Source organism: Cyphomyrmex costatus, unplaced genomic scaffold, assembly GCF_001594065.2.
Source record: "Cyphomyrmex costatus isolate MS0001 unplaced genomic scaffold, Ccosl1.0 scaffold855, whole genome shotgun sequence".
Lineage (NCBI taxonomy): Eukaryota > Metazoa > Arthropoda > Insecta > Hymenoptera > Formicidae > Cyphomyrmex > Cyphomyrmex costatus.
In genome coordinates, this window is record NW_017280436.1 from 1393 (window position 1) to 27097 (window position 25705).

At 36.1% G+C, this 25705-nt stretch overlaps 4 protein-coding genes across 5 annotated transcripts; 2 read left to right on the plus strand and 2 right to left on the minus strand.

Annotated features, from left to right (window-relative positions):
• Positions 1 to 2889: 2889 nt before the first annotated feature.
• Positions 2890 to 3659, plus strand: LOC108781641 (dnaJ homolog subfamily C member 24). Its single transcript, XM_018549679.1, has one exon. The coding sequence runs from the start codon at positions 3209 to 3211 to the stop codon at positions 3617 to 3619; it is 411 nt and encodes a 136-aa protein (XP_018405181.1). The 5' UTR covers positions 2890 to 3208; the 3' UTR covers positions 3620 to 3659.
• A 974-nt stretch (positions 3660 to 4633) lies between these two features.
• Positions 4634 to 8893, minus strand: ago (F-box and WD-40 domain protein 7). The gene is made up of 9 exons (XM_018549677.1): positions 8522 to 8893; positions 7731 to 7981; positions 7330 to 7562; positions 7141 to 7243; positions 6481 to 6996; positions 5981 to 6388; positions 5571 to 5886; positions 5336 to 5490; positions 4634 to 4833 (listed from the first exon to the last, which is right to left on the minus strand). The coding sequence occupies exons 2-9, from the start codon at positions 7938 to 7940 to the stop codon at positions 4783 to 4785; spliced, it is 1992 nt and encodes a 663-aa protein (XP_018405179.1). The 5' UTR covers positions 7941 to 7981; positions 8522 to 8893; the 3' UTR covers positions 4634 to 4782.
• A 1591-nt stretch (positions 8894 to 10484) lies between these two features.
• On the plus strand, positions 10485 to 21001 carry LOC108781638 (tetratricopeptide repeat protein 37). 2 transcript variants are annotated; one of them, XM_018549675.1, is made up of 14 exons: positions 10485 to 10548; positions 15820 to 16153; positions 16234 to 16607; positions 16677 to 17092; positions 17180 to 17647; positions 17739 to 17893; positions 17980 to 18115; positions 18222 to 18589; positions 18813 to 19129; positions 19262 to 19558; positions 19636 to 19893; positions 20027 to 20410; positions 20491 to 20746; positions 20836 to 21001. In XM_018549675.1, exons 1-14 carry the CDS (start codon positions 10503 to 10505, stop codon positions 20999 to 21001), a joined length of 3975 nt encoding a protein of 1324 aa, XP_018405177.1. In that variant the 5' UTR covers positions 10485 to 10502. The 2 variants fall into 2 exon arrangements, with proteins under 2 accessions (XP_018405177.1, XP_018405178.1); XM_018549676.1 differs by lacking the exon at positions 10485 to 10548 and adding an exon at positions 15590 to 15651.
• Positions 21002 to 21132: 131 nt separating this feature from the next.
• On the minus strand, positions 21133 to 23228 carry LOC108781640 (pentatricopeptide repeat-containing protein 2, mitochondrial). Its single transcript, XM_018549678.1, has 5 exons — positions 23051 to 23228; positions 22274 to 22794; positions 21897 to 22196; positions 21702 to 21806; positions 21133 to 21492 (listed from the first exon to the last, which is right to left on the minus strand). Exons 1-5 carry the CDS (start codon positions 23130 to 23132, stop codon positions 21331 to 21333), a joined length of 1170 nt encoding a protein of 389 aa, XP_018405180.1. The 5' UTR covers positions 23133 to 23228; the 3' UTR covers positions 21133 to 21330.
• Between the last annotated feature and the right edge of the window lie 2477 nt (positions 23229 to 25705).

Below are 25705 nucleotides of genomic sequence, written 5' to 3' on the forward strand. Positions count from 1 at the left end.
AACAGCGATATGTCCAGCGTTAGGTGGACGGTAACATGAAACCACCGTAAGGGGTTCCCCCCTCACAGAGACCTCGACGGCACAGGCCTCCACCAGTCCTCCACATCTCTCCAGGACTTGAATCCTTCTATATTTGATATCGTTCCGAATTGCAATCAAAACGCCTCCTCCACGGCCCAATCTGTCCTCCCTCACCGTGTCGAATCCTCTTAATTTAAAACTTATATCTGGGGAAAGCCACGTTTCTGAAATTAAAATTATATTAAAATCTGCGCTATACTTAGACAGTTCGTTAAACTTAGACATAACGGATTTCGCATTCCATTGGAGAATCTTCAAATTTCTAAAATTAAGGTTATGTTTAGTTGTTTGCGCCATTACTAATATCACGTTTGTTGGAAAGAGTGATTTTAAATACTTCCAAAACTTTAAAAATATGCTTGAATAATTCTTCCGCCTCCTTATCCGATAGCCTCATCTCGGTGATTCCAGTCACGACCTTCTTGAAACTGTCATTGTAGCCTGAATCCATTGCCGCTCTATATGACATGGCTTCTCCCTGGAAGTTCGGCTGCTGCCTCATAGAAACACGCCCGCTGGGATTAGTTCCCACAAGATGTGGGAAGTCCCCGGGGGATCTGAATGGTGGTGGGTTCGCTGGCCCAATTCTCTTCTCAACACTGGTCCTCGCCTCCAAAAAGGGTAGATTCTCGTAGGCCATAACCTTAGCTATTTCGTTGTGTTTGACAAACACAGGGCAACCACGATCCATAGTAGAATGTGGTCCGCCACAGTTAATGCATTTCTTCTCCAGACTACATGGTACTTCCTTCGATGAACGGTGATCACCCGAGCAGTTCAAGCAAGCTTCTGGTTTATCACAGAATTTGCTTATATGGCCAATGCGGCCACATTTAAAGCATAACCTAACCGATTGTACGTATGGAGAAACCGGAAGCACCGCCCTCCACATAGTAATCATATCCGGAATTTTCTCTCCTCTAATTTCCAGGCATACAGCCTCAGAATCTTCCAGCTGTCTCGTGGACCTGTTGCGTCTCTTTAATCTGAAGAGGTTAGAAATCATGATACTACCATTCTCCTCTTCTACGACTTTCTTGATTTCTTCCAGGCTCAAGTCATCTGGAATCTCCCTAACCACTATTTTTCTGCATAACTTGTATCTTGGAATGAAGGTGACGATGCCAGCCTCCTCAAGAAATTTATTTGACAAAGTGCTGTTTGCCACAGATTTGGATGCAAAAGACATCTTCCATGTATCGCGAGAATATTTTTCTACTTGATTAAATTTCACATTACACTTGTGCAAGATATTAGAAATTTTCACCAATGATATCCTCTTCTTATGCATCTCATTGTCTGATCTCATCCGCGCCATAACAATAAAGGGAGCTCTGCCGTAAGCATCGTATTTTGATTTGTCCCTGGTAACCTCAGTGCTCGGACCCGCTCTGTCTCGCTTAGCACTCTCGTTGTCCATACCTTGCGCAGCAGCAGCAACAGCAGAACGCTTAGGGCTTTCTCTCTCTACGACTGACTTCGTTGAAACCTTTGCAGATTCGCCTTGGTTCGCCTTGGATTTGGACTTTTTGGTTTCACGTGGCGATTTTTTCAAAAGATGAAACTGACCTCCATCATCGTCTGTCGATGGATGCACGCGTTTCAACGCGCCGATCATCTCGACGTCCGCAATTTCACTGTCCGATAAACTCATGTCTGTATCGCGCACCGATCTTTGCGATAAAAATCTTAAAAAATCCTCTTTAATGTCATCGAACCTTGGAGATTCCACGTGCCCGCCACGCGACGGGCACGTGTCTTTGAGGTTACCCGGTAACACCTTGCTTGTCTCACACGCTCAGCAGTAGAGATCGCGCACAAAGGACCTTCCAGAGAACGGAAAGGAATCGAGAAAAGACGGGACGGATGCCCCGCGAAGAAAGAGCACTCACAAGGCACTCAAAGCACAAAAACAGTAAGCCCGCCAAAAATAGCCGTCCTTCGGCTACGCTCGCTCAACCGGAAGTCCCATAAGTACTCTACACTCTCTCAAGTTCTTACGCCATCTACCGCAATACATACTGTACCATCTTGATACACAACGTTTCGTGCTGTTTACTATCGTTTATATGTGCTAGCGAAACGATTACACGTGAAACAAATATTTTCGATTATATTTTTTGTTAGACCTTAGATGACAATTTCGCAAGCTTAGGATTATTTGTGCACGTCATACGCTTTGCGCGAGGGTATCATTTGGTATGTACGACCTACAGAATTTCTACAATAAGTAAATTATAACCTCAAGTGACAGCTGTGAGAGCTGAAATAAGTGAATTTTTTATTTTTTTTTTCTCTAATTTTGTAATCAAATTTAGCGTTACCCATTCATTTTGATGTGTACTTTCATCGTGTGAAAAATTTTCATGATCTATAAAGCCAATTCGGAGAAAATGGTTAACTGTAATTGTCGGTCATTCCCGTTGCTTTAGGATCCCCTTAAATTGTAGACGTAAATAACGCACAAACTTTGGCGTATCGATGTATGACGTGTTTATGTACATTATTGCCATATCTTTCGATAGCGTGCATAAACACGTCATACGCCGATACGCCAAAGCTTGTGCGTTATTTACGTCTACAACTAAAGTGTGTTGTAAAATGTTACGGCAGTGCTTGTGCTCAGACCCTTACGCTATTCCGCTGCATGGGTTTGCACCCTTAACTGTATAATACGCATGCGTAACATTTTTCACTTTTAACCAAGTCGTCCGATGGTGAAAAATTTACATGAAAGGATATCATTTACTCATGAAAAGAGGACATATAACCATTCACTGAAAACTCACGTGAAAAGTTTCACATTGCAAAAATTACGATAGAAAAATATATTTATGTTATAGATAACTAAATCAACGTTAAGCAATATATCTTTTCAAATTAAACCACGCATTAATTAGTACATTACGAATCGTATACCATGCAGAATGTAATAAATCTTTTTCATTTTTCACGTAAACACTTTCACGTGAAATTCGTAATGTGAAAAGTGAAAAATGAAAAAGTTTCATGATCGATACCCGATCTCTACATCCAGCTTAAAAATTCTGGCAACCCTGGTTAGGCAACGAGACACGTTAGCCCTCACAACTGCAAGCGGGTTGGAAATCGCATCACTGGACTGAGAATGCGATTAAATTACTACAAAGTGCTCGGCTGTAGCAATAACTCCACTCAAGAGGAGATTAAACATGCTTACCATCGATGCTTATTGCAGTTTCATCCCGATAAGAATGATACAGTAGACATCCAAGAGTTTCACGATGTCAAGGAAGCTTGGCGGGTGCTCGGACATCCACAGTCCAGGAAGGAGTACGATGCAGCTTGCAAACAGGAACAGTTAGAGGCAGAAAACAGTCCTGTGTACGCGCGTCTCACACCGAATGACCTTGAAGAATCTGCTCTTGAAGACACATTGTTCTACCGCTGTAGGTGCGGCGAAAATTATCTTATTGAACGCGAATCTCTTCGAGAAAAGAACACTATGCTCCAAGTGATATGCGACGGTTGTACACTTATTATCATTGTTGAAACATAGCATATTTTTTTTATACTATAGTTTATACAATAAAATATAATCTCTTATAGCACCTATAGACTTTTTTTAAAAAGCCTGTAAAATGTGACTAAACATTATTTATCTTAATGAATATATATGCAAGATGATAAAATAAAATACGCTTTCTACTCTTGATTGTACAGTGTGACAAGATAATACTCACAGTATATAGAAAGAGGTCGAAATCGAACATTTATTTTGTACAAAATATGTTTCTTAGCACAAGAACATGTGTACAGTTGTAATAAATTTAAAAAAAAAAAACAAAATCTAAAATATCAGCAACATCTTTTTTCTATTTCTTATAAAAAATGATACAACAGGTAACACATTCTTATAATATAAACTATTGAGCAATATACAAATAAACACGACACCTAGTCTAACCTAGGTCCAATAATAAAGATGCATTTGCACAAATTGTATTATTTGATAATATTGTTCATGTTCATGACATGATTCAGTAGAATCTATATAAAATTCGTCAGTGACAATGATGCAATCTTTCTAGTCTTCATTATACAATTCGCACTAAATATAAAGATCTGGCTAATACAAATATTCTCTTTAACGAGTCTATTCAATATTGATAAATGTTTTAACCATTTTAATCAACAAAAACAATGATTTAAAAAAAGTACTATCCTGCTCTGTACAAACTTGTACTGGTTCACTTTTGTAAATCTGTATTGCACGCGAAAAAGTGCGCTATATCTGTATATTGCACCATGATGAAGTAAAACATGCGACATTGGAAGAAGTAACTTTTCAGTTACAAAAAGAGAAAATTATTCAATGAATTTTGTATTTGAATTATTTTACTCCAATTGTTAAAAGATTATTCTTCTTCAATAAACGTCAATCGTATGAAAATATTGGCTTGTAAACATTTATAAAAATATTTGTTTTTAACCAGATCAATGTTTATAGGCAAGTAAAGTCTAAATTACATGATCAGAAAATATCGAAGCTCTGATAGCTTAACAAAATGAATGTTGCAAAATACAACAAAACCATTTGAAATTTCTCGTAAAAAGATTTGTATGATCTCTCCGAAAGAGACGTGAATTGTCGTCGACAGTTTTCTTGTTTGCTCCAGGAGGTATGAGATTCTTCGATTAATGTCATTTTGCCTCGCAGTTTCAGTACGTCTCAGTCGCCTCGATTTCGTCTGCCACCGTTGACAAATGCTCCTAAATGCCCACATAATAAACCTGTTATATTTACAATGAATCTCATTAGGGATGTTTGCTACTTTTGCATCGTCGATGATTCTACTGAATCGTTATAACAGCGAAAATTCAGAAGTACACTGATAAGCTCTTCGTTTTTCTCTCTCCCCTCCCCCTCCCCATAAGTTTACGAGTCTTATAAATCTTACGTTTGTACACCACAACGCGCAAGCGTTCCAGCAAAACGACATAATTATAATTCTCCCATCGGGCATTTCAATCCATCTGAAGATCATTAGTTATGTTTCTCATTGCTTTCAGTTTTTGCTTTCCCTCCCATCCCCCAATCCCCGCAAAACTTTGCCCAATTTGACAGCGCGTACACAGTCTTATCACAATCACACCATGTAATACATAAATCATTGTACAGCGTAGATTAATTTTTAGACTACTTAATTGAAAATATGTACAGAAGTCGTACAAAGGGGGCGATTGGATCCATGTGGTGAGTTCACTATTTTACCTCAACGTCGAAATCGAGGACAAGCAGTTTTGTCTCCTCGGTACCGTTACGACTACCTACTGCACACACTAGTTTCGTATCACTCGCTCGAATCCTCCACACAACACCGCCGCTACCACCACTTTCCAGAGCAACTAGATTCCTAATGAAATCACCTGTGAACATAATACATGTTGGTCTTGACAATCGATGCGCATTCCAATCGGAAATAAATGGCGATAAAGGAAATACAAACCAGTCTTAACATCCCAGAGTTTTACTGTACCATCGTCAGAGGACGTAATCACAAAATGGCTATTAAACTGAAGGCAAGTAACCGCCGATTGATGTTTGTTCGGACCGGAAAGAGTTTGAAGGCAGTGACCGTTAACAATGTCCCATACTTTAACGGTAGAATCAGCATTGCCTGACACTAATATATTATTGCGCAACTCCATCCCCGAAGTAAGAGATTGATGACCCATCAGAGTATGTCTACAAGCACCTGTTTCTACCTCCCACACTCTTATACTCGTGTCCAATGATCCGCTAACAACGTGCACACCGTCGAACTAATAGAAAGAAAATGGCAAACAGACATTTGTCAATGCCGAAAAAGATCAGAGAGAAGCAAACATTTAACTGTAACACATATGATATACTTACCTGGAGGGAATAAACGCGGTTAGTATGTCCTTGTAAGGTATGAAGGCACTCCTCACGTTCTGGATTCCAAACTTTGACCATATAGTCGTAGGCACCACTGACCACCAACTTTCCATCATATTGCACACATCTAACTGCCGCTAGATGCCCCACGAGCACATGTAAGCACTCCCCTGTGTCCACCTGCCACACTCTTAGTGTCGCGTCTCTACTACCACTGACAATCTTGTTACCATGCAGGTGCATACATCTAACTGTTGAGGTATGACCATACAATGTATGAATACACTGGCCAGTTTCCGCGTTCCACACTTTCAAAGTACGATCTGTACTACCACTGATAACAATTGTACCGGACATTTGCGAAGACCACACGCCCCCGGTATGCCCAACCAATGTCCGTAAACACTGAAATATTGAGAAAACACAACAGGATAACCATAATCTCCTCTTTTGTGGTTAACGATTAAATCTCGTATCATTACGTATTTGCAATTTACCTTGCCCGTAACAGCGGACCATACTTTGAGTGTATTGTCATCTGAACCACTGACTATCCGATTGCCAGAGAATTGAAGGCATGTAATAACATGGTCATCATGACCTTTCAACACTTTTGGTGTACGAATCGGCTTCGTCCTCCAATTCATTTTAATATTGTGTTGCCGCATATAAGCCTGTTTCCACGGTGACGAGTGGTTGCTGCTTCGACAGTTCTTTCGTTTCGGCGGTAGTAGATCTTTCAAGTCTTCTATACCAGCTGCCTTACACTTCTCTTTCCAGAGTAGATTATCATCAGCTAGAAATCGCCAGTTTCGGCAGGTTTGGGCAGCCCTCAGGAGATCCTTCGGCTCCAGAAATGCCAATACCGACAACGCCAACTCTTTTGGCAGCAAAGATATAAAATCCCGTTGAAACTGTGGCTCTATCACCTGCATCATGTGACGCACTTGCGTGGGCTCGCATCTTTCTATTAGTTCATCTATCGCTAACATCCTTTCCGCATTTGACCATCTCTGTAATAAGTATAATTTTCACTCTTACTTTTTAAAAAGGATGGATATAATTGATTATATCATTTTCTCTAGCTCTAGTGACATAATTTTTTGTTACTATTACAATATTTATTAAAAATATTAATGTTATTTATATATAGATACCTGAAATTGCAAAAGCCAACTGCTCATTTCTGGAGGAGGATTGTCCTTAGTAGGAATGACACATCTCACGTGTTTACCTTTATCATCTAGTTTTCTTGCAGTCCTAATGCAAAAGAGGGGTATTAAAATATAAAAAAAAATATATATATATATAAATTATACTTATGTAATAAGAAATACAATACTCACATTATTTGAGACTTTTCTTCTGGATTAAGTTTTTTACAAGGTAGACAACACTCTGTTTCACTTTTTCGTTTTCTCTGAGGCTGAATAGCATCCAATGGCACACAAATATGCGATACTGGACTTTGAACTTGTTCAGAGAGAACCACTTGAGACTGTAGTATAGGTGACTGACAATTGTTGCTTTCGATTTCTGCTGTACACTCGGTATCGCAAAACAATCCACTATCGCTAATCTAAACAATATAGCATTAATTAGAAAGACATAACTCACTCTCTGATCATAAATTTAATAAGAAGGAAGTTATTGTTTGCCTTATTTACAACAAAAGTAAACTAAAGGAAAGGTTGCCACTTCAGCTTGTTCTAAAAACAATATACAAACAAAACTAGTGCTGACTTACTTCACTTTCTCCCTCACTACTTTCTTCATCACCCTCCTCCTCATCATCTCCATAATCTTCAGATTCCTCATCTTGTGGCAATACTGAATGCATAGGATCCAAGGAACTTGGTCCTGGAACTTCCTCGATTCCCTCAATTGGACTAGGACTAGCACCGCCTAGCTTATTATTGTCAGATATATTGTTGGAGGATGAAGGAGGGACAGACATTACTATACGTAGTGTTGGGTTTATAGGTATAGTAACTGTACCTAAACACAAAGGTCAGCGGTTAGCATAATTGGAATACAAATTAGCACGCGATATCTTTTACTTCATCTGTTACTTTCAAACACAAATAGATAATAATTTCAATCACAATGTGAGAATATTATTACATGACATAAGAATATTCTTACATTATGATTTCAACATAAAATTCTAATGGGAAATACAGCATGTCGCTATCTCATTCTATCGCGAGAGATTGGAATTTCGAGCTGGACAAAAACAGATTTAAAAAAGAAAAGGAAAAGAAGACAGATGGAACTCGTGGATATAAATTCGACGAATGACCGATTATCACTGTCGCCGCGAGGATTCAACCTAACCTTGAATCCTCTGCACCGTAATGCGGCTACGATTCGACACATTGTAAAATATTGCAATCGGACGAAGATACACTGATAACAACGAGCCGGCAGGCACGCCTCATGTATCCTCGTAAACGAACGCAACGCGAATTCACGACAAGCTGCGTATGACAAAAGGGGACTAGGAGAAGCTGCGTAAAACGGGGGAGGGGTCTATACTTGGGATGAGCGCCGTTCCCAGCCGTCAGCCTTTCTTAATCGATCGACGACGACGATCCCCCGATGCGATGGGGGTTGCTAGGGGTCCGGTGCGTGTCGGTGATGTCGGCGACGACGTGATACCTCTATCAAAGGAGCATGGCATTCATATCTCTCGCGTGCGATGGAGACGATGTTAGGTTAGAAACACGGAAGATATGCGGTGATGCGAAGGGGAAGAGAGAGTGGCGTAAACCTAGAGCAGCGCGGACGTCAAGAGGAAGGCGAGTGACGGACGTAAACACGACGAACGGGGCGAACCCATCGAGCGGCCTCCTGGCGGCTCCACTATCTCTTTTTACCTCCGTACCTCCCGACTCCAACGTTCGCACACGTTCGCACGACAGGTACATCAAGGTACATACGCACATGTACGCGACATCAGGGCGCGTCTCTCTGGTAAAAACTAAGGCTGCTTTCCATCAAGGCTTTTAGGCGACACACAATGGGCGAGTTCAAGACGACAAAGGTTGCTTTCCATCTACGACACAGCAATCACCTCATCTTTATTTAACATTAGCGAACGACGAGGATGCAACGATTGCCGTGTCACACCGTGTCACTTCTGTGTTTCTTGTTGGATAATAATCTTATGCGTAGATATTATTTTTTACATTAAAATAATCCAGATGACTTATGAACGTACTTCTTATATCGTACATATATTTAAAATGTAAATATTCTAAAGCACCAACCGAAAATTAGCAACCATAACCAAGAGTGTCCGACTATGCTTTTCTGCTGTGTCGAGTCGTGGCGTGTCGTTGTTGGAAAGCACCGCGTTCGACACTGTGTCGATGTGTGTCGTCTAAAAGCCTTGATGGAAAGCAGTCTAAGCTGCTGTGTCGAATCGTGCCGAGGCGTGTCGTTGTTGGAAAGTACCGCGTTCGACACTGTGTTGATGTGTGTCGCCTAAAAGCCTTGATCGAAAGCAGCCAAAGCGGCTAGGTACGCTTGCCGAGCGATCGAGTATGATTGGTTGGATCTATAAGTAATAACCAATTATATTCAATTGCTCGACAAGCATACCTAGCCGCTTTGCCGTCTTGAACTCGCCCATCGACACAGTGTCGAACGCGGTGCTTTCCAACAACGACACGCCACGACACGATTCGACACAGCAACTAAGGCTGCTTTCTATCAAGGCTTTTAGGCGACACACATCGACACAGTGTCGAACACCGTGCTTTCCAACAACGACACGCCACGGCACGATTCGACACAGCAGAAAAGCATAGTCGGACATTCTTAGTTATGGTTGCCAATTTTCGGTTGGCGCTTTAGAATATTAACATTTTAAATATATGTACGATATAAGAAGTACGTTCATAAGTCATCTGGATTATTTTAATGTAAAAAATAATATCTACGCATAAGATTATTATCCAACAAGAGACACAGAAGTGACACGGCAATCGTTGCATCCTTGTCGTTCGCTAATGTTAAATAAAGATGAGGTGATTGCTGTGTCGTAGATGGAAAGCAACCTAAGGCATTAGAGATATAGGTATTATACTTCCACCATGATAGGTATTCCTATCCGCCATTTTAGGTCCACTTGACAGATAGGTTATATTACGATTAGTACGTGGTGACAATGTAAATGTATCAAAAATTAAAATAAATTGCCGTTGAGAGCCAACACAGGATGAAGGTGTGTAGTAAAATTTATTTACATATAATTTAGTTACATATTGCAAATTGCATACGTTTCGACCTTAATCCAGGTCCTTTTCAATGCATGAATTTTTCATGCATTGAATTTTTCATGCAATGAAAAGGACCTGGATTAAGGTCGAAACGTATGCAATTTGCAATTATATGTAAGTAAATAAATTTTACTACACACCTTCATCATGTGTTGGCTCTCAACGGCAATTTATTTTAATTTTTGATTTATTTATGGAGTCTCTTATTGTTATGAATGTAAATATAGTTCAAGATGCCTTGTTGCGTTGCAATAAATAGTAGCAGCGGATTTGAAAAAGGTAACAAATTAAGTTAAGCACATTTGTTCGAAATGTATTGAATTTTTCACATGAAATGCATAACAGTGCATAAACATAACATAGGACCGCTGGACCAATGAGCATTTTATTTTAATTAATATGGCAACTTTATGCTGGATGCTTATTGGTCCAGCGGTCCTATGTTATGCTCATGCTCTATTATGCATTTCATGTGCAATAGGTTTAAGGGGTTATACTACCTTGGCGCGCTGAAAAATGAATCGTTTTTTGGGAATTTTTTTTCTCGGTTACTAACGAATGGATTTAAATGAAATTTTGAGGCATGATTAAACATATATTGAAGTGCACACACAAATTTTTTTGTCAATTTATTTTACAAAATGGCGCCGTTGCACTATCATAGTCAAAATTGTGTTTTTTTCGTAACGACAAACGGCGTTGTCTGTTTTAGCACTTCTATGGCACCTAGAACAAAAATCCAAAATTTTTCTTAAAATATGTTACTTCTACTTTGGAAGTACACATGATTTTGTTGTTTTATTGAAAATTCGCAAATTGGCATCAATTTTAATGTATGTTATCGTTTTTTGGGGTAAAAATCGACCTTAAATTGTTTATAAAAAACGTAATTTTTTAGTAATCGAAAAAACCATGTGTACTTCCAAAGATAATATATCTGAGAAGCTACAGTTAAAATTTCAAGTAAATCCATTGAAAATTGGCAGAGTTCCAGGCAACGCCAGTTTGTCGTTAGGAAAAAAACACAATTTTGACTATGATAGTGCCACGGCGCCATTTTGTAAAATAAATTGACAAAAAAATTTGTGTGTGCACTTCAATATATGTTTAATCATGCCTCAAAATTTCATTTAAATCCATTCGTTAGTAACCGAGAAAAAAAATTCCCAATAAACGATTCATTTTTCAGCGCGCCAAGGTAATATAACCCCTTAAAGCACAGATACTGTGCTTAAAGCGGGGAACACAGACTTTTGCATAACGCATAATACATAGTACATATAAGAGAAACAGCCATTCTGAATTCCTCCTTTCCTTCTACTTCTCGGAAATAAGAACTTTGATTGGCTGATTTTCTTATGCACTATGCGTTATGCGTTATGCAAAAGCTTGCCAAAAAAGCGGGTAAGAAACTATAAGTGATCTATGTGAAATTCTGTATATATTCATATAAAGCATGAATGTCGTATATAAAGCTGAACATTCATATATAATACGATACAACGTCGTATGATGTTCATATCGAACCCTATAGAAAACTATAGACGAAGAATCACGGAAATGAAAAGTCATATACAATACTATAAGTTTTCGGTCTTTTATACTGAAAGTCGTATATAATACATTAAAATTAGTGATATTCCTTTTCAAATTCTATCCGTTTCTATCGAATTTTAAAGCAGGGTTATTAAACGATCCTGATGATCCCTTGGATTGAGTCTCTTGTTCTCGTTTTGGCTTTAAACAGTCCTGCCTGAGGTGTCCGATAGTGTCACAATTGTGACACCATTTTGTAACAGATTTCAAGTTATACCTCATTGAGTTTTGTTTGGCATATTGTTCTCGTTTCCTTTTGGTATCTTGCAGCAACTTTGTTTTTACCAGATCACTTGTAATTACCGTTGCTGAGTGCTCTAGAGCCATGCACATCGGCTGATACTCATCAGTAAGTCCTTGAAGCATCACAGCACCAAGAAATTCATCGTCTACTGGCTTATCCATTGCACGAAGCTTTTCAGAGATAGACATTACCTCATCGACATATGCTTCCATAGTAGGAAAATTTTCTAATCTCACTGAGCATAAATTACGAAGCAATCCAAGACGTCGATTAAAACCTTTGTCTTCGAAGGCTTCTTCAAGCGTTTCCCATGCGTCTTTTGCTGTATCACAAGTCATGAGATAGGAGAAGCAACATTCTTCCACCATGAGGTTTATTTTTGATAATGCTTTCTCATCTTTTCGAGCTTTCACATCTGCGTTAGTAGTGTCGTCATCTGGATAACCTATAATAGTACACCACAAATTATCATGCCGCAGATAATTTTTCATCTGAAACTTCCAATTTATATAATTATCACGTCCTTTGAGTTTCTGAAAACTCATTGATATGTTAGACATAGATTCAACCATGTTGTTAAGGAATCAAAGTCAATTCGGTTATCCACACAATATGAAATTATATTTCTTGTTTTGACGAATTACTTGATCTTCTGATATCACACTTGAGCTCACAATTTGCCTGGGCCCATAACCTCTTAGATTCGTGATATCAACAACAAGAATCAGATTAAGTTTCAAAATAACTTTTATTTTATACACACAGAAAGTGATAGAAGTGATCAGTACAAAGGAATAAGGGTGCAAATCCATGCAGCGGAATAGCGTAACGCGGAACGAGAGTAGAACCACGAGATTCTCTAGAAACACGGAATGCTCGTTATTGGTTCTGCTCTCGTTCCGCGTTACGCTATTCCGCTGCATGGGTTTGCACCCTAAGTAACGGAAGATGTGTTCATCTTCTTCTTCTTCTAAATTTAAATGGCCCAGGTTTCGGAGTGACTGGATAAACGTGGCCAGTCGTACTTATGCACAGTCAAAGTCGGCAACACTTTCAAAAATATACAAAGAAGAGCACCCGAACCAAAACGCGTCCGTAACGGTCGGATGGTTCGTCGGAACAGTGATGCACATTGGGGTCCCAGCACGCCGCGTTCGGCTTGACTCGGCTAAGAGAGCGCAACAGCACGACTGTCTGTCCTTCAGCCTTCGACGCATGCGCACTAGCCGAGCGCGAGCGAGATGGCAGACGCTACGTCACGATCGGACCCTCTCGCTCGTCCGCTTGTCGCGAGCGGCTGAAAATGTTTCTCGGCCGGCTCGGCCGGCTCGGCTAACGATATAAGGGATAAAAGGACGTTCCATATGACATATATGTTTAAATAAATTTTTAGAATCGTATACCTTTCCCATTAATCCACAATGGCATAAATTATGTCAAAATGCGATAGTTTACGAGATATTAATTATTTACAATTTCCCATGCGAGTAATATACCTCGTTTATAAGAACGATTTAAAAGTACTCTACATGGTCGAGCGCATCTAGGTGCAAGCCTAGAATGCTGGAGATCTTATGTTCAAATCTTTTAATTTTTTCTCTTTTTTTTTTGTCTAAAATAAGTACAGTTATTAGTATCTAAACATATTAGGCCAAATATACTTGTAGAGATGACAAAAAGTTCGGCAACGGTCAAATATCTTGGAAAATAATGATTATGGAAAAAAATGTTCAATACAAAAGTTTTAGTATATCAAGTGATCTATTATACGGTTATATTGAAATGACTTTCCTGTGACCTTGAAGGACACCATGAAGGTCAACTTTGAAATCAATAACAAAAAGAATATAATATAAGAGTCAATTGATCAGTAAAAGAGTCAAATTACAAGGCAATAAATTGGAATGGATATAATGTAAGACTACAAAATAAAGTAAGTAACTCATATCCATTTTGTTAATTTAGTAACAATTAAATTAAAAGATAATTAATTACCTTGTAAAATTGTATCAAAATACAATTATAATTAAAGTAAGTTAGAAAAATGCGAAGAGAGACTATTATAAGATAAACAATTTAAAATCAGAATAACCGAACATCTCAAGTACAAAGGATCCTTTGTACTTGAGATGTTCGGTTATTCTGATTTTAAATTGTTTATCTTATAATAGTCTCTCTTCGCATTTTTCTAACTTACTTTAATTATAATTGTATTTTGATACAATTTTACAAGGTAATTAATTATCTTTTAATTTAATTGTTACTAAATTAACAAAATGGATATGAGTTACTTACTTTATTTTGTAGTCTTACATTATATCCATTCCAATTTATTGCCTTGTAATTTGACTCTTTTACTGATCAATTGACTCTTATATTATATTCTTTTTGTTATATTCTTTTTTTATTATTTTTATATATTACTGACATTGTTTTTATTATGTTACTATTTGATTTAGAAATGTGGAGTTTCACAATTTACAATATTTGATGTCTTGCGTTGTCGATGGACTCTTACCATTTTACTCCGATACGATATGTCTTCAATAACGAGTGAGATTAATAATTCCCATATCACAGAATGTATATTCTTATTTTTCGTCTTTTATTAATATTTTTACTTATGTATTCGTTGAATTTTTATAATTTCTTTGTTTGTACATCGATTTTGCGACTTAACATTGATAATGACCTAAGTAAGGTCGAAACGTCTGTTTTTGAATTTGATTAAATTTTATATTTATTTTTAATTAATGACTGTTTATTACTAAGACTTTTATATTTTAACTAATATTTGGCTCGTAGCCCTATTTTATATTAATTATTTTTTAAATTTATTGAGCCTTGTTATATACATATTTTTTTAATTATTGTTTTATTTTGTTAATCTTATTGGTAATGGGTTATAATTAATTTTTTAACAACGAATTTTTATCATTTTGTTTCGATCATTTATTTGCGATTGGCCGCTAAGTCGATGTTACACGATACTAAGCATGCGCATAGCTGTAGCCAATAAAATTTAGGCATGTACTCTCCCCGCATTTCAGAATAACCCCCCTCGCCTATCTTCGGAGCTAATGCTCTGTCCCTATATTTCTTATGTCCATGCTCTATTCTTGAAAAGAAACGTATACGAAAGTCTAGGGAAATACTACAGTATACGTCACGTATACTATAGTTCTTCCTTACTTTCGTATACGTTTCTTTTCAAGAATAGAGCCCCTGAATGCATTCGTTGTGTCGCACGCACAAGCCACATTTTCACGCGTTTCGTTGAAGAATTGTAGATCAATAGTAGGTCTGTTCGCGTTGTTTGATATTTCCAAAAATTTTTGCATTTAAAACGAAACAAATATATTGGGACACGTTAAAAAGATAAAAAACGAAGATTTTAACTGCCAAAAGTGTAAACAATGCGATTAAGTTTTCGTGATTACGTTTGACTTCTTTTGCAATGAGTATTCGTTATATCAACAAGCTCGATTTATACAATATCTTATGATTATTTGTAGAAATCCTATTGTAAAGTTGGATTTAAGGTACGATAACAATCACTCAAAAATTGTCGATATTTTTACTATAAGTTATAAATTATTTTCGAGATTATAAGTTATTCAGTCGTTACTATTGTTACATTGTATGTGGATTATGAAATATTGAAAGTAAAAGGTTCATAACATTACAATGTTTATTTTTTATTTTATTAGGGAGCAAAATGTCAGACGATATAAAGACTTTATTAAAGGAAGCCCGTGAATCTTTTAAGCAAAATGAATACCTAGAAGTTATGAAAAAATGCAAAAAGGTTTTAAAAAAAGACAAAAACAATTATGCGGCATTAGTTCTCTTAGCTCGTTCCATGCAAGAGGTGGAAGAATTTAAATCACAGGTACCCTTAGTCCTTAATAAAGCCTTGGAGGTACAACCTAATAATCCAGTGGCCTGGCAAGGTTTAGTGGCACACTATGAAAAAGCTCCACAGGACCATGATAATTGGGGAAAGTTAGCTTTAGCTTATTGCAAATTGTTACAGTTAGATAGGTAGGATATTATTACAATTTTTAAAACATATTTTGAACTATATATAAAGATCAGAAAAAGGATAAGTATCTATGTTTTAGCAAATCTCCTAAGTTCACACATTTTATGAATAAAATTTCTGAGATTGTCTTGCGTATCAAGAATGATGACATATTGTCTGAAGCACTGAGCACATTGAGCTCGTTACGAGAAATTTCTACTGAAGAGAAAATAAATCTGATTGATAAGACCCTAGTATGGATTTTATCAGAGTATCCTAATAGTAGAATAAACAAGTATCAAGAGCTTTATGAAAATGTGTTAGAATCTGTAATAAAAGATAAAGATCTAGTAAATAGACATGAGTATTACAGAACATATTTAAGGATATTGCACAATTCAAATAAACTTGCAAAGTTACTAACAGCTGCTCAAGACATGCATACTCAATTTCCACAGGATGCTTATCCTTTAGGTAAATATTTTTCAATTCTTATCAAAACTTGTATACTCTCATACAATGTAATTGTTTTTTTTTGCACAGAATGGCTATGCCGTATCTATTATGAAATGGAGATATTGTGTAAAACTAAACTTGAAATTGATATAACTCAGTTTTATGAGTCACTTTTAAAGATGAATGCAAATTCCGAGGCTGCATACATTGCAAAGACAGTGTATTTGAAAAAAAGAAATGAGTTAATTGACTCACGCGATTGTTTGAAGCAAGTAGTCTCATTAAATGCACAATCATTTTATGCTTGGTTAATGTTGAGCCAAATACATTCTGAACTATATTGCTGGGAAGAAACCGAGAATGCATCTAGACAAGCACTACGGTTGATAAAATCTGGTTTAAAGGACAAATTTCAACATGAAATCAAATTGAGATTACTTGAAGCACTAAGTAGAAGTAGTAACAAACATAAATTGATAGAAGCACGTCAGATGTGCCAAGAAGTGAGTATTTAATATAAATATTTTAAATTTCTTGATACTTATTGATATGTAATTAATATTGATATGATATTAAATAATTTGTTTCAGTTGTTAAGTATTGAGCCTTCCATACAATTACAAGTGATTCATGCACGCACAAATATATTATTGGACGAACCTGATGCTATTGCTATGTTAAGTAACTTAGAGTCTCAGGATGAAACTAAATTTCAAGTTTTTATTCTCAAAGCGTTGCATTTGCAAAAACATAAACAATACGAAGACGCTATTAATGCTCTTGAGTTAGCTTTAGAAAATTCTGAAGCTTGGTTACTATTTGGTAAAATATATTGGGATATGGGAGATTACAACCATAGTTTGATGGCATTTTTAAATGGTGTTCAAGCAGATCGCAATAATTGGGAATGTATGGTTTACTTAGGACATTATTATCATGAACATGGTAACGACATAGAACGTTCAAGAAGATGTTACCATGCTGCATTGCAAATCAATCCGAATTCTGAGGAAGCTGGTATTGGACTAAGCACAGCTTATCGTCTTCTCAAGAATACTGTAAGCATTATACGAACATATGTTTTTATTCAAAACATAAATTTATATGTGACAACTGGTCTGATCAATCCTAATATTATGTATTGTTTAGGATGCCAATATACAATTATTACAAAGGGTAACTATGCAAGGTACTGGGCCGAGATGGGCTTGGCTCCAATTGGGTTTGCATTACTTGGATCAAGGTGACGCGGCACAAGCTATCATAGCATTACAGCACGTGATCAGAGCTGATCCTAATGACAAGTATAACAAAGCTCGCTTTTATTTTATCGTCTTACAAAATGTTAAGATATTTCTTATCACATGTTATTACTTTGCACTTTGTACAGTCATAGTTGGGAATCTCTGGCAGATGCATATTTAGTACGTGGCGCTTATGCATCAGCACTGAAGTCATATCAACGCGCATTGCAACTTAGCCCAGAATCCTTGTATCCTATGATACAACTCGCGAATATCAAATTGGTAAGTAAAATTCATAAAAATATAATTACTATATATATATATATAGTATATATATATAGTATATATAGTATATATATATATATATAATAGAATTTTTTTTCTGTAGCTCATTAGTCAACATAAAGAAGCCAAGGAAGATTTCGAGAGTATATTACAGAACGATAAACAGCATATTCTTGCATTAAAAGGTCTAGCACAAGCGTGTTTAGGTTTAGCAAGGCAAAATATCGAGAAACAATTTCTATGTCGCGCAAGAGAAAATCTACAACAAGCAGCAGACAATCTGATAAATGCTATTATGATACGCAGTGATCTGCTTTGTAATTGGAAATTGCTTGGTGACGTGTGTTATAGGATAATCACTTTGCCAGAAAAATATTGCTATTTAAGGATTAAATCCGTTTTAATGAAGTGTGACAGTACTGAAGAATACGTAAATATTAAAGAAGACGAGATATTGACGTTATCAATAAGGTAAAAAGAAATTATTCTTAAATTACTTCATATAACTGTATTAAAAAACGAGATCAATTAAAATCAATATAAATTAAACTATTAAACGCAATTATTACTATTAATATACAAGAGTTTGCATAATATATCAAATTTTTGCAAATATTGTGTATGATTTCATTAGTACTTTGTATTATTTTATATTCCAGAATATAACTTCATCAATAAACTATTTTATTTTTAGATGTTTTTGTCGGGCACTGTCTATGCAAAATTCTGCATTATTATGGCATGATTTAACATGCTGTTATTTGATACAACTAAATCGCGCTTCCACAGTCAATAAGAATGATGTGGCGACTAAGTGCTATGCAACTGCAAAACATGCCGTTAAACTTAACCCACAATCGTGGCTACATTGGAATATTCTTGGTGTTATTTGTATGTCAGTATATATAAAAAATTATGCCTTGGCTCAACATTGTTTCATCATGGCAATTGATAGAGAATCGAACAATGCAATAGTTTGGAGCAATTTGGGAGTATTGTACTTGCATCTAGGTACCTTTTTTTTTTTGTTGAAGAGGAAATCTTCACAAACTTTCCGGCAGATCGAGCTGGAGTAGTTAACTACTTGTTACATTTTTATTAGAATTATATGTATTTTATAACAATCTTTTTTAATATATCTAGGAGATATCTTCAAAGCAAATGAAGCGTTTTCTCGATCACAACGTGCGGATCCCAGTTACGTAAATAGTTGGGTCGGACAGGGACTAATTGCAGAGAAAACTCTGAGGAAAGAAGCAATGGATCTATTCCGGCATTCGACGCAATTGGGTTATCACAATGAAGCAGCTTTGGGTTACGCTCATTGGGTACTTATTACTCTCCTGAATCCCACAATGAAGGAAGATTCATTATTAGTTTACGTTATCGAAAACATGCATGCGATACCTGCAGCAGCCGACAATCTTACTTGGTACACAGGTTAGCAGATAAAAACGTTATCAGTTTTAAACTGATACTCTTTGTACTTTTAAGGTAAATTTTGGCTTTTTTTTTAGAACGCGAACCATATGATGTGTATGCCTTCAATACACATGGTTTATTATTGGAACGACTAAAATTATACAATACAGCAGCTAAACAGTTTGCCACGGCTTTAAAACTGAGTGAAGATGAAGAAAGAGATATGATATCCATTAACTTAGCACGCGTTCTGATTCAAATTGGAAAATACGAAAAAGCGGTAGCATTATGTAAACAAGTAAAATGTGTAAATTTCAATTCTCAGTGCCATCTAGCATTATCTTTGTTCAAAGGTATGAAAATCTTGATTTTTTTTATCTTCATTTTATGGAAATATAAGCTCTTAAGACAGATTATTCATTACTTCCAACTTTCTGTAAGACTGGTATAAACTTTAATAAAAATAAAATTGTCATATGTATTTAGCCAAGCAATATGAAGATTCGTACAATACATATGAAGCAACTTTACATTGGCTAGCAGATACTGGTGCGGATAAAGCTAATGTTTTGTGTGCAATGGCTGCGATTGCTTACATATTCCAAGGAGCAGATGCTGTTAAGACTTTGCTATTCCAATGCATACAAATAGAACCGCCTACTGTAACTAGTCTCTTAGCGACCACTGCATTAGGAATTTTGCATAATGATGTCAATTTGACTTCTTTGGTATTGAACGAATTAAAATCATATGAAAATCATCACGAGTATGGTTATCACATTGTTATTCTGTCAGCATATTATCAAGTTGTTCAGGGAAATCTCATCCAAGCTATTCGAACACTTATTAAAGCTATTTTCAAACATCCTAGTGAGTAATTCATGTTATCATGTATTATCAAATGATGAGCTTGCAGGTTTATCCTTTATAATGAATATACAATATTATAGACGACGTTAGATATTGGGTGCGTCTTGTTCAAGTTTTACTGTTGGACAAAAATTTGGGTGGCTTTCATAAATATGCTTTAACGGCGTTGACATTAAGCAGAAATACAACTAATACCGATATCGTGCATGTTGCTTGCGCATCGGCGTACAGTCACTTTGGCACAAAAGAGGGTCTCAGACAAGCTCAGAAAAATGTATTTACACATCCCAGTAACGTTGAGAGCTGGGCTAATCTCGTTGCAGCTCTTTTAAACAGGTTGGTATTATAGAAATAATATATTAATCATGTGTTTTTTCAACTGCTAAGTTGTTATATACATATATATATAATTATTTTATTTATAGAAATATGGACAAAGACTGTACTCCAATGAATAGTCAGTGGGTACTATCACTAATATCGATAATAAAATCACAATTTCACACTTCTGAAAATATGTCACAATGGTTACTTCACAATGAGAAAGAACTAAGTACCCTTCAAGTTAACAAAGCTTTGCAGTTTAAATAAATTAAATTATTTTATTATGGTTTATTGTAAAGAAAACATGGTGTATTTTTTCCATTTTGTAAAAAAATTGTACAATAAATCTAAATTAACTGGAGTAATTTATTTTTTATTGAATTTTATTGTGTGAAAGATATCAATTTATAGAAAGGTGCGTTGATTGAAGATGTTAAACATTGTTTAATAAAAACAGGCGTTTTTGTTCATTATTAATCAAAACAAATTATATTTATTTATTTATTCATTGGTTTAATTTTAAATCTGTCTCGGATAGATTAATCATTGGGTTATATGAGACATATTCTACAACTTCTGTATGGATGTTTCCATACTTACAAAAGATCTCGCAATGCCGGTCTACTATTATTACGCATAAACGGTCGTGATCGCTGTGAAAAATTAGACTGCGACATATCAGATTGCATGTTAAGTCTTCTTCTGTCATATTTCGATTTATCAATTATTATTTCCGCACAGATATGATCTTCTAAAGTCTGTAAAAATATGATTCATTCAATCTTTTGTTCTAACAAATTTAACGATACTTAATTTGTCAAGCTAATTTCACATGCACCATAAATATTTTTTATAGAAATAATAATATAAAAACATAAAATAATATAAAATACATTTTCAGTATATAACTGGCATGATAGATTGATAATCAATGATTAATATAAGAATTCTCTGGGTATCAACTTACACTGGACAAGATATGCTCATCCTTTTTCAATAATGTAATCAACTTGTAAAGTTCGAAGTCCTCAGGGATATTCTCCTTTGCCATTGCCTCTTCCAATTTTTCAATCTGTTGATATAATAAAAATAAAATGTGTATATTTTTGTTATGTATGAACATAATAATTATTAAATAAGGATATATAAACAGGATACATACCACGTCTTTGAAATAACCTTCTTTTGGTGCATTGGGTCTATCATGTTCTAATGATGCTCTAAGTATAGGTACTATCTCAGTAAACCTCTTCAAATTTGTATAAGCTACAACTTTCAAACATCTTATCTGAATATATCGGGCCTCTCTTATAGTACTTAAAATTTCTATAGCTATATGAGGTGAATTCTGCTTAATGGCTAAAGCTGATAAAAATGTAGTAGCTCTGCGCATGATAATGTGTCCCTTTTCATCTAATTCTTTCCAGAGCTTCAAGCCGTACTCTAATGTTTCTGGTGTATTCTAAAAGTATTAAGATTAATTATACAGAGAACTTGCAAAAATTTAATCTTGTAATATAATTCTTGTATAAATGTTACCTCCTTATAACATGCAGCCATAACTAATATCAAAGAATTCCTAGGATATCCATTTATGTCTTTGTTCTTAATTATATCATACACATCTCTCATTTCCGTGTATTTTCCATGCTTATATAACAGAGATAAAAGAATCTGGTAACTGATTAATTGATCAAAGAAATTCTCAAACTTAGGGTCTTTGAAAGCAGTATAAGCAAGATCTGGTTCGTCCAAGTAATAAAAAGTACGCATCACTACAGGACCAAAGATAAAAGTACCAAATCTCATCTCCTTGGTTTGATTATTAAACTTTGTCAACATCTTGACAAGTAACTCAATATCTTCAGGTCTTTTTTGTGCTAAATGCAACATAGACTTTAGATCTTCTGTAAAGATCATACTCGAGTCTGTACTGCATACTTCTTCCATCTTGCTGCGGAATGTATTTTCCACATTTAAAAATTGATTGCGGAAGTTTAATCGTGCATTTTCATAGCCTTGCAAACCTAAGCTTTTGTCCGAATATAAGAATCTGCAAGCTGTAAAGTGAATATAATGTCAATATAGATACGTAACAAAACATTACATTAAACATGAAAAAATTATGAAATATTTTAATTACACATTTGTCTTGTTAAATATTATTCTATATAATACATTTGAAAATACTTTCTAAAATATGTATAAATTGAAGTATATTATAACTGCGTACACTATGTCCTAATAACAAGTACCATGGGTCATATTAAAGTCGCCGCGAGAAAGATTAATGTAAGGTTAAGTCGAATTACGTACAATTGAGGAAGCTATTCCTCAGAAAAGTATGGTTTGCCAGCCCCACATTAAACCTCATAAGACATCTCATCGTTGCTGCCATTATGCCTGTATACAAACGTCTTCAATCTTTCTCTCTAAACTTATATTTAAGTCTTCTGAAACGCAATTATCGGTGAGCACACGCTCCAACCGTACACGAAACGAAGGGAAGAAGAACGCTTGTGGACCGGAAGCCGGATAATCAGTAGTCGGTGATTCTCAACATGTAACTTCCGGTTCGATTACACTTTTCTAGAGTCACTAGTTTCCTAAGGTCTGTTCTTTATTGCTGAACTTTTGCACCAGTTCATCTTTTTTCCTTTTCTCTTCTTCTGGAGAGAAAAGGAAGAAAGACGAACTGGTGCAAAAGTTCAGCAATAAAGAACAGACCTCGAGGGCACATAGAAAAACGTAAGGGCTGCGCAGAATAAAAGGAACAGGGAACAGAGAACAGAGAATAAGAATTTCAACCTATCAGAAATCATGTACTATGGAATACACACTGGGTGCGTTCCACTAAACGCCCGCAAAGCTCGCGGCGCCCGCAAACCAGTTCCACATAACGACCGCGATCGTCGCGATCACGATCAAAACGTCATAGATGACGTCATTAATCACGACCGCATCGAGCTCACGACGCTCATGGTTCTTAAGGAGCCTACAGACCAGAGCGGCGCAGCGGTGAAGCGGCGAGCGATAGCCAATGAGAGCCATACTTTTAGGTAAAAGCATTGCTCTCATTGGCTATCGCTGGCCGCTTCACCGCTGCGTCGCTCTGGTCTGTAGGCTCCTTTAGGCTGCGTTCAGATTCTCCACCCGGGAGCACTCAGACACCCAGAAAGCGTTCAGATTCCTTTTGAGTGCCTTCACTGGGCACTTTTGATACTCACCAATTGTTTACACAAAGAATAGGGAGATTCTTTGTTGTTTACAATGCAAGTTAGATCACGATCAATCACGATACCTTGTGAAGAACGCATATAATCACGTTCTCATTCCGAAATGCCGAACAGACACAAGTATTAGACACTAGGCGTGAGGTCTGTTCGCGTTGCATTCACTCAGAGAAGCGATCCAAAACTTAAAGGTTAATTTAGAGCCCCAACACAAACTTTTGCATAACGCATAAGCATGTGCATAAGGAATTTCATTGGCCCATTTTCTTATGCATGAGTCAATGCACCAATCAAATTCTTTATGTATGTGGTTTATGCGTTATGCAAAAGTCTGTGCTCCCCGTCTTATACTAGCCGTAAACTGTTAACTTATGCCGTAATCTGTAAAAATTGACTAATCACAGTCGAATGAGAGGGGAATAATCGATTATAAATGATCAATTTTTACAGATTACAGCATAAGTTAACAGATTACGGCCAGTATAATCCAATCTTAACTGTAATGGTCAATTTTTACAGATTACAGCATAAGTTAACAGATTACGGCCAGTATAATCCAATCTTAACTGTCAAGTTGTCAACACTGCGTATCTTTTATCCTTGTTGTTCATTGAATGATAAATAAGGATAAAAGAACGAGAGCAGAACCAATAACGAGCATTCCGTGTTTCTAGAGAATCTCGTGATTGGTTCTACTCTCGTTCCGCGTTACACTATTCCGCTGCATGGGTTTGCACCCTTATGGAGCACAATTTTCGCGGAAAAGCGGAACGAGGAATTAAAACTATTAATTTTTAACGATATTTATTGATTAAAATACTTGTATTCAATGCAGAAACTGAAAAGATAAGCATATTAATAAAAATTGCAATGCATTAAGTGAATAAATTTTTTTAAAATTAATACAAAAGTGTTTGTCACTATACCATTCCGCTTTTCCGCGGAAATTATGTTCCATGTAATATTTTTCCGGTACCTTAAAAGTACCGTCCCATGGCACGGAAAACGGAATCGGAACACGGAATCGGAAAAGTGAAGTGGTAGGGGTAACCAATCAGCATCGTTCCGTTCCAATTTTAAGTAGCCTGGCTCCCCATGGGGCATATTTTTCGGAAACGGAAATTTTTCGTACTCTGTCGGTCGCTGGCGATCACTAGCAATTAGGTTAAGAAAAACCTGAAACCTACGGATGGAGGAAGAAGAAGAAGGTTTTGAGTACTGAAAAATTTAAGTAGAAAATGTCATGTGTAAGTATTGTAATTATATGTTTGCTAAGTTATTTTATATTAGATTATGGTGATGGCCTTGCATACATTTTTAACCTAACATTATTGTACAATATCCCAAATATCCATAATATTCAATAATATTATTATGTTAATATTATTATTAAGATAACTGTGGAGTACTTTGCGACTTTATTATATTTTTCATTAGAAGTAATCGTGCTGTTATCGCTTTCACCTTTTCCTTCAAAAATCATATAAAAAATATTTAATATATTATGGCTCAAGAATAATAAAACTAGTAATAATAATTAGCAAACATATAATTACAATACTTATACAGATGATATTCTCTACTTTTTCAGTACTCTTAACCTTCTTCTTCCTCCATCCGTAGGTTTCAAGTTATTATTCTTAACCTAATTTCTTGTGATCGCTAGCGATCGACAGAGTACGAAAAATTTCCGTTTCCGAAAATTATGCCCCATGGGGAGCCAGGCTACTTAAAATCG

Bases quoted from the DNA above. Each gene is read 5' to 3' on its own strand.
- ago (XM_018549677.1), bottom strand. From the start codon at position 7,940: ATGTCTGTCCCTCCTTCATCCTCCAACAATATATCTGACAATAATAAG. The intron at 5,491-5,570 runs GTTTGTATTTCC...TTATGTTCACAG, and splicing joins ACTCTGGGATGTTAAGACTG to GTGATTTCATTAGGAATCTA. The intron at 4,834-5,335 runs GTAAAATAGTGA...GTGGGCATTTAG, and splicing joins TCCTCGATTTCGACGTTGAG to GAGCATTTGTCAACGGTGGC.
- LOC108781641 (XM_018549679.1), top strand. From the start codon at position 3,209: ATGCGATTAAATTACTACAAAGTGCTCGGCTGTAGCAATAACTCCACT.
- LOC108781640 (XM_018549678.1), bottom strand. From the start codon at position 23,132: ATGGCAGCAACGATGAGATGTCTTATGAGGTTTAATGTGGGGCTGGCA. The intron at 22,197-22,273 runs GTAACATTTATA...TAATACTTTTAG, and splicing joins TGGCTGCATGTTATAAGGAG to AATACACCAGAAACATTAGA. The intron at 21,493-21,701 runs GTAAGTTGATAC...ATATTTTTACAG, and splicing joins ATGAGCATATCTTGTCCAGT to ACTTTAGAAGATCATATCTG.
- LOC108781638 (XM_018549675.1), top strand. From the start codon at position 10,503: ATGCCTTGTTGCGTTGCAATAAATAGTAGCAGCGGATTTGAAAAAG. The intron at 18,116-18,221 runs GTAAGTAAAATT...TTTTTTCTGTAG, and splicing joins AACTCGCGAATATCAAATTG to CTCATTAGTCAACATAAAGA. The intron at 20,747-20,835 runs GTTGGTATTATA...TTTTATTTATAG, and splicing joins GTTGCAGCTCTTTTAAACAG to AAATATGGACAAAGACTGTA.